The sequence below is a fragment of the Vespa velutina genome, chromosome 8, assembly GCF_912470025.1.
Source record: "Vespa velutina chromosome 8, iVesVel2.1, whole genome shotgun sequence".
NCBI lineage: Eukaryota > Metazoa > Arthropoda > Insecta > Hymenoptera > Vespidae > Vespa > Vespa velutina.
In genome coordinates this window covers 7,623,591-7,633,032 of record NC_062195.1, presented here as the reverse complement: position 1 = coordinate 7,633,032, position 9,442 = coordinate 7,623,591, and the positions used below count along the sequence as shown (strand labels likewise).

Sequence of the window (9,442 nt, the reverse complement as noted above, 5' to 3'; positions counted from 1 at the left end):
ATTAAGGACACGAGAAAAAGAAAAAAAGAAACGTGAAATATAAAACACTCGCGATTAATAGTCTTTTTGAATGAAAAAATTCACATGTCTAGGAATTAATTCTTTCCTTTTTTTTTTATATAAACACCATTACTTTTCGAAACATGGAGAAGCACCTCCGCATTTTTATGAACAATAGAGAAAGAGTGATATATAATAAGAGAGCGAGGAAAAATTCGAAATTCATTGTTCATGATTCAAAACTCTTACACGTGCGTAGGCAGTGTTCGATATAACTTGACGTAATAATATATCGAAAATTACGCTTCGAACTATCGTAATATTACGATGTATCGAAAACGTTCTTTTGTATGATGAATGAACGTTTAAAATTTAGGTTACGACAGCACAAAAATGGTCTTTCGAAGAGTCGAAGAACGCTATTTTCGAGATATCGATCTGCATTGTCGTTGAAAAAAAGGAAAAGAAAAACAAACAATTAAAAAAGAAAGTAATTGAATTCAGAAGATTTAAATGAAAATAGCAAAAAAAAAAAAATAGAAAAAAGAAAATAAAAGAAAAATGAGATTTCGACAAATCGTCAAGACGTACGGAGAGATATCTCGAAGGCAAATCTTTCGATCGATATGCGAACATATCAAATTAATGATTCTAAAAATATTACTTTCGATAAATTATATTACTATTATTATTATTATTAATATTATTATTATTATTATTATTATTATTATTATTATCATCATCATTATTATTATTATTATTATTATTATTATTACCAATATTGTTAGATGTAAGAAAGTCAATCAAAAATCTATTCGTCTATTGAACACTGCGCATCGACGTTTTGACGAAAAAGCACCGTTTTGTAAAATCTCTTGTTAAATATAGGATTGAGAAAAAAAGAAAGGAGAGTGAAAACGAGCGAATCAGATTATGCAGAAAATCGACTTCATTGCATTCGCGAGAAGGACCTTCCGAAAACAAAATAACGCAAACAAAAAAGATTTATTTTTTCCATATTAAGAAGAATAAGAATAAGGGGGATAAAAACTAACTAAGAGGCATACGTTGGAAGCTGCGCGTTTTGTTATAGATACATAATAATTATAGAGAAAACTTAGGGTAGGGATATACTATAAACTAGATAGGGTGGCAACTCAGTGCGACACGCATAACAAAGAAGATCCTTCCCACGAAATTAAGAGGCCGATTTATCTGTCGATAATTGCGCGGAGGTAAAAAGAAAACCGAACCATAAAGATAAAAGAAAAAAAAAAAAGAGAGAGAGAGGAAAGAAAAAAGAAGATGAAGATAGTCGGCCGGTCTCACGCGTCTTCCGGCTGAACGATCTTTCGCGGCATCCGCTTTTGACACTTTTGCGGAGTAGCCAGCTTTCTCAATAGTGTCAACGATGAATAATAAAGGACGAGGTGGAGGCTGCGCCGTAGCAAAAAAAAACCTAAAATCATTAATTAACGATAAGTGTAAATATTATTAAGGAGAGGCATTGCGACACACGGTATCCCACGATAAAAATTAATATTTAATGAAAAAGAAAAAAAAGTAATAATATTAATAAATAATAATAATAATAAACGCGATAAGATAGTGAGAGTGACTCCCTTCTCCTCGTCCGAAATTCCGCGAACACGTAAGATCGTTCATCGTTTGCCGGACGTGCGCGCGCCACCGGCGAACCTAAATTTAAGTACGTCTTTTAGAAATTAATCGCGAAAAATTGTGAGTGTGTTTTAGGCTGTTTTGAGATTGCTAAATTTTCTTCTGAAAAGAAAAACGGATTGATTTTCGAACTGCTAATGTATATCGAACGGAATTTATTCCGATAAAAGGGAACGAAAAAGAAATAAAAGGAAAAGGAAAGAAAAGAAAATAAAATAAAAGCGGACGTTTTAAGAAGGATACTGAAACGGATAGATAAAAAGGAATATGTGTGTAAAAGAGTAAAAAACGAAAAAAAAAAAAAAAGAAACAAAAAAGAGCGTACATACATGCGTGAAAAAGAGAGAGTGAACGAGCGAACAAGAATGAGTGAGAAAATATAAACAAAATTTTACTACCAAATGAACTAGAAATCGCAACCGATGGGTATTACTAAGGGGATATAAAAAAAAAAAAAAAGCTAAATATTCGGAGCGTTTTTTCGATAAAGAAAAGCGTCCAAAATTGTACCTATTTTCATTTTATAAATTATATATAAATATATATATGTATATGTATATGTATAGATATACGACGACCTAAGCGATCATTAATGTGGAATGCAATTGAGAACCGAAGGAGTATAGTGAAGAAGATAAAAAATTATTGTACCTATATTCGGAGAGTGATCGATAGCGTATTCGAGTCGTGATTATTATTATGAAAAATTATGATCATCGTCATCATCATCATTACTATTATTAATTATTATGATTATTATTATTATTATTAATAATAATATTATTATTATTTTTTTTATTAACATTATTATCTTTATTATTATTAATTATTACAAACGATCGTTGTGCATAGATAAAACAAAAGTGATCGAAACTTTACCGAAATTATCGAAACTCAAAATACCTTTACAGGGATCGAAAGCGAGATCGAGAGAATGTAGTCAGAACGAAAGTAAGAAAGGACGTGAAAAAAAAAGAGGGAGAGAGAGAAAAAGAGAGAGAGAGAGAAAGAGAATGAGTGAGTGAGAGAGTGAGTGAGTGAAAGAGAGAGAGAAAGAGAGAGAATGAGAGAAAGCGTACCTCAATATCGATAATTACATATTGCGTGTCGACCGACAAAAAATCCCTCTCCCTTTCAGTAAACAAAAAAGGTCACTATTAAAGAAATAAAATGTCTAAAAAAAAGGAGGCCACGACCTCGAATCAGGATAAACACACGAGTAACATAAATTTGCAGACAATATAACGAAAATATATTATTACATAATGCCGACAATAGGCGAATATTTAAACAAAAAGAAAAAGTAAATCCTTTTTCCTTTCTTACTATTGTTATGATATATAAATGACGGTTTTCTCCGAGTACAATAAAAGAAAAGAAAGAAAAAAAAAAAAAAGAAAATATGGTAAGAAATGCAAGACGACGACTCATTCCTTCATTTCATTTTCTACAATGACCAAATGTTTAGAACGAAAGAAAGAAAGAGAGAGAGAGAGAGAGAGAGAGAGAGAGAAAAGAGAGAAAGAGAGAGAAAGAGAGAGAGAGAGAGAGAGAGAGAAAGTTAAAAAGAATACCCATATTATTATATATATATCTATATATAGAAATATACATATATGTATGTTGTATGTGCATGCGTGGCACACCTACGTACGTACACGGCATCGAAAAAAAAAGAAAGAAGGAAACAAAAATAAACAAACGCAAAAATCGCGTTACGAGCAATATGTATGCACGAGAGCGTCCTCCTTCGCGACGATATCACCAGCCTCTTCCAATGGCTTCCATTTTTAGAACGTGATTGATCGCGAGAGAACGAGAGCGTAAAGGAAAATAAAAAAAAAAAAAATAAAAATAAAAATAAACGAACGAAAAGCGATAATTAAAAAAAGGAAAGTGTAAAACGAGAAAAATATATATCATCATTGTCGTATACATCTCTTCCTTTCGCGAGATACACACATATGTACAACAAATATATATTTATATATATATATATATATATATATATATATATATATGTATATATATATATATATATATATATATATAAATCACGCGTACGTCGTGAACGAGGGCCGTCTCGAGAAGAGAGGATAAGGGAAAGGAAGATCGAGCGAAGATGCGGATGTAAGAAGGAAAAAAGATCGAGAGTTAATAACAATAATGGATGACGATGTAGAAGAACAATAACAAACAAACAAACAAAAAAAAGAAATCGCATAAAAGAAACAGTTATATATTACAGATATCGAACATTATTTTTGTCTTTTTTTCTTTTTTTTTTTTCTCTCTTTTTCACGCGGATGATCGAAGAAATTAATATTTTCCGATATACGTACATATATATATATACTTACATAGATTCTCTCCATTGCGCGATCGTCGAAATTATTTTGTAATTTCCGACGTTGCTGACAAAAAAAAAAAGAAAATAGAAAGAAAAGACCGTTTTTAAAAATAGACGAGTCCCTCGGTCGTCGTCCATCGACATTATTGAAAATTTGTTCGTTTGACATTTTCTTTTTTTGTTTTTTACTATTTTCAAAAAATCACACGAAGATTTTCTCTCAAAGGAAATAGAACCGTTAAAGATTCATTATAAAGAGCCCTACTCGAACGCCGACCGATGGACCGTGAAATTAATCAATCAATCAATCAATCAATCAATCAATAGGGTCCCCTTTTTTTTTACCGCGGATATTAATTTATTCTCTTCCCAGCAAGCACAACTCCTGAAAAAGTTCCTCATTTCGTTTTATCTCTAACTGGAATCACCCTAAACCAATACCATCTCTGTTAGACCACCATCCCACCTCTACTACCATCATCATTTCGACCATCATCGCCACATAAGCGTTGTTATTATTATTATTATTATTATTATTATTATTATTAATTATTATTATTACCGTCACCATCATCATCATCATCATAATCATCACCATTGTCATTATCATGGTTTCGCCAGCATCACTTCAGGGCCACCAATCTCCTCTCCCTACTCCCACTCATCCCCTTAATCCCAATCCTCTAGCCCCACCCCACCAATTTTCCACCGTCCCTCCACTACCAAACCGATTTACCAGTGTGAGTGAATGTGTCAACATGTGAGTTCAACAAATGAAAAAAAAAAGCAGAAGAAAAAGCGATGCGAAAAGAATACGATGAGAAGACCACAATAAGAATTTCGGAGCAAAGAGATATTTATAGCGCGATTCAATATGCGGTAAGCGTCGAGTGTTAAAAACAGCCGAAAGGGTTGAAAGGAGAAGGATAGAAAAACGTACACACACACGCGTTCGTCGGACTGTGCAGGGACAATTTTTACATCAAACACACGAGACAGAGAAAGAAAGTGTGCGTGTGTGTGAGAGAAAAACAAGGATACAAGTCGAAAGCGAAAGAAAGAAAGAGAGAGAGAGAGAGAGAGAGAGAATGTGCGAGTGAAAGTTCGAAAATGTGAGAAAAAGAGAGAATGAGAGAAATCGGATAGAGCGAGAGCGAGAGAGAGAGAGAGAGAGAGCGAGAAAGCGAGAACGAGTGAGAAAAAAGAATTATGAGGGCGAGCGGGAAAATTAAACGGCGGAAGCTAACAAACAAAATGTACGAACAAACATTGATACTGTCTTCGTTTTTTAAGGTCGTTTCTCCGTTCGACACGCTGTTGTATAAATATTGACATTTGTCACTGGATTATTACCGACGATGATGAATTATCATTATTATTATAACACTATTACTATTATTATGATAAGAAACGATTATTATTATTATTATTATTATTGTCATTAATTATTGTCATTAATTATTGATTATTGATTATTATATATTATTATTATTATTATTATTATTATTATTATTATTATTATTATTATTATTATTATTATTATTAATATTATTACATTATTAATACTAAAACAATTTATTACTGTCATTATTGTCACGACTTTATTTTTGCGATGATAATTATTGTGCGATCATTTTATTATTATTATTATTATTATTATTATTATTATTATTATTATTATTATTATTATTATTATTATTATTATTATTATCATCATCATTAATATTATTATTATTATTATTGTCATTAATTATTTATTAATGATTATTATTATTATTTTATTATTACGATTATATCATCATTATTATTATTACTATTGTCATTAATTATTGATTATTATTATTATTATTATTATTATTATTATTATTATTATTATTATTATTATTATTATTGATTATTATTATTATTATTATTATTGATTATTATTATTATTATTATTATTATTATTATTATTATTACGTGGTACAATAAAAATTTAATAAGCATCCGAAGTCTCGTGACTATGATCAGCCTACCCTAACGCCGCTCATGCTTCGATATTATCATCAATGGCCTTTTCTATCGGAAAAATGGATTAAATATCGTGACCCTTCTTGAAAAACAAAAAATAGATAACTCTTAGCACGATTACAAAGAGAGAGGAAAAACATCGATATATCGTACGTAGAAAATTATCTGACGTATATATATATATGTATATATATATATATATATGTATATCTATATATATATATGTATATCTATATATATATGTATATATATATGTATATGTATATATATATGTATATGTATATATATATGTATATGTATACATATATATGTGTATTATAAATACATTTCGAACTATTTTACAGGTTCGGCATAAGTTATCGGATTTTAAATGTATAAAAATTAATGGTAAGAAATTGTAAAACAAGACGTGAGGAAAAGCAGTTACATTTTTTTATATGACGTTTACTATAATACAATAACGATTCGTCGCTTTTTGCAAATTTATTTTATTTATTGATCTAATGCATAATTTTGAACGAATAATATTTAACATTTGAATGTATATAATAATAGAAACGAGCATAAAATAATGATCATAAAGAAAACATTGATAGATTAATTGGCATAGATACGGATAATGTAATTAGTTCGCGCAAAACGGCAGATATTATTTATATTCGAAATGTAAATATCTATTTATTAAACATCAACGAATTGAATTTAAAAACGCGTTGATATATAATATCGAAGCTCGATCAAAGTATACATATTGACAATATAAACATTATTATCGAAATAATAAAGGAGAAAGCGTCGTACGATAGAGATAAAATAACGTATATCTCCCCTCATTATCGTCTTAAGATTATTATAGAATTATCATTTTCAAAATATTCGAAGAAGGTAAAGCCAAGATTCCGAGTCTGAGGAAGTTCGGGTTCATGAAGGTCATCGCTTCTTGATGATGTTATAATATTACGAAGTCGTTCTCTGTGTAAACTAGTAGTCAATAACAAATCATTCAGAGTGAACGAACGATCATGTTTCGTTTGAACGTTCGTAAAATACGTGTATATAATCGTATCAATAGAATAGGAGAAAAATGTTTCGAATTAATACGTATTGGTGTGCGTAATACGTCAACCCTCAACGTGGCAAATTCGAAGGTTAGGTCAAGACGGAGGAGTTCTATAACGTATTCAGGATGTTTGATCGATTCTACTACGATATCCGTTAGTCTCCTCGGTCTATTTAGGGCTACGGTGCGTCGTATGTCCACGGCAACGAACTCTGATACAGCAAGGAAGACCTGTTTGTACGATCTTCACATTAAAAACGAAGGCAAGTAATCGGGATTTATATTTTATTAACGATCGAGTGATTTCAATTATTCTGAAAGAAAGTTTTTTTATTCTCTTCTTATATTTATCTTTTTTTTTTTCTGCTTCTTCAGGAAAACTTGTGAATTTCTCGGGATGGTTGTTACCAATACAATACAAAGAAGCGATCGCTGTATCTCATCAACATACGAGAACCTATGCCTCTATATTCGATGTAGGTCATATGATGCAAACACGCGTTCATGGAAAGAACGCGGGAGAATTTCTTGAATCTCTGACGACTTGCGATTTGAAAAAATTAAACGACGGTGGTGCCACGCTTACCGTATTTACCAACGATAACGGTGGTATTCTCGATGATTTGATCATAACCAAGGATAAGGACGATCAATATTTTGTCGTTTCGAATGCGGGAAGACGAGAAGAGGATACTCAATTGCTTTTACTACAAGCGGTGATCGATCATTTTTAATACTATGTTTATACTTATTTACATACCCGTTCAATTAATATACGAGAATATATATTTCTTATATTATGATAAAATGCACGTTTTTATTTATTTATTTTTTTTTTTTCAGGAGAACTTTAAGAAGGAAAATAAAACGATCGATTTGGAATTTCTTGATCCTCTCGAGCAAGGATTAATAGCATTGCAGGGACCAATGGCATCTACAGTCCTTCAGCCATTCCTCAAAATTGATCTATCAAAATTGCAATTCATGAACAGCGTGATAACTGATGTTTTGGGTATTACCGTCAGGATATCTCGTTGTGGATATACAGGAGAAGATGGTTTCGAGATATCAATACCAGAAATAAAGGCACGCGATCTAGTGGAAAAAATCCTCGAGAATCCAGAGGTGAAGCTCGCCGGACTTGGCGCTAGGGATAGTCTAAGGTAGGATCCACAGGTGGTCAGGGTGGGGCTCTACTGACTTTTTCCACCAATTTCCGCAGACTGGAGGCCGGACTTTGCCTCTACGGACACGATATCGATCACAACGTCACGCCAGTCGAAGCTGCCCTGAATTGGTTGGTAGGTTAGTATCTATCTTAAAATCGAATTCTTTTTTTCTTTTTTCTTTTTTCTTTTAAATTACTTAAATTCATTTATATTGAAAAACTGTATAATCGTATTATTATATGACGATCAATTCCGAATATTGGTCTTTATGAAATTATGATTAAAAGAATGATTATTATACAGCGAAGAGAAGAAGAACGGAAAGAAACTTTCCAGGTGCCCAAAGAATTCTTTCGCAGATTAAACTCGGCACAACGAAAAAAAGGATTGGCTTAATATTAGGGCAAGGGCCACCTGCTAGAGAAGGGACGAGTATATTAACCCCAGAGGGTGAACGAGTTGGTACCGTTACTTCTGGTACACCAAGTCCCACTTTAGGACGTCCAGTTGCCATGGGTTATGTACCACCAGACCTGGCACAATCTGGTCAAGGTATATTAGTAGAGATCCGAGGGAAGACTTACAAGGCAACTGTAACTAAAATGCCCTTCGTAAAGACCAAATATTACACCGCTAAATAAACGACAATTATCCATTATTTTATTTTCCTGTTTTTATAATATTTCATAAGAATAAACAATATAATTTAAGAATATACTGTAAATATATTTCTTATTTTGTAAAGATATATGTGAATATATATATATATATCTATAATAAGTCATGCAAATTTTTATTGAAGACGTTGACTTGTATGGCATCGAATTAATTACGTGTAATTAGTTAAGTAAGCGAGATTAGTTGAAAATCATTTTATTGCAGAGTAATTCCTTAATGACATATACACGTTTTTACAGGATTAATGATTTTTCATATATATATACATATACGATATAATTCGTCAATGATTCACACAATTTTATGATATTAATTATTAGAAATATAACTACGGAATAATTCGTCAATGATTTATGGCGCGTCTGCATATTTCCAAAACTGTTTTATCATATGTAGTGAAGTATATTTATCGATAATTGTAGATTCCTATATCTTCGTATATCTTCTTTACCGACATGTAGTTTTAATTAAGGTTGTTCATTACCTTTTATTCAA

General features: G+C 31.4%; 1 protein-coding gene across 1 annotated transcript; it reads left to right on the top strand.

Annotated features, from left to right (window-relative positions):
- The first annotated feature begins 6,898 nt into the window (after positions 1 to 6,898).
- Positions 6,899 to 9,017, top strand: LOC124951055 (aminomethyltransferase, mitochondrial). Its single transcript, XM_047498803.1, has 5 exons — positions 6,899 to 7,363; positions 7,476 to 7,816; positions 7,944 to 8,263; positions 8,323 to 8,405; positions 8,573 to 9,017. The coding sequence occupies exons 1-5, from the start codon at positions 7,063 to 7,065 to the stop codon at positions 8,908 to 8,910; spliced, it is 1,383 nt and encodes a 460-aa protein (XP_047354759.1). The 5' UTR covers positions 6,899 to 7,062; the 3' UTR covers positions 8,911 to 9,017.
- Positions 9,018 to 9,442: the final 425 nt, after the last annotated feature.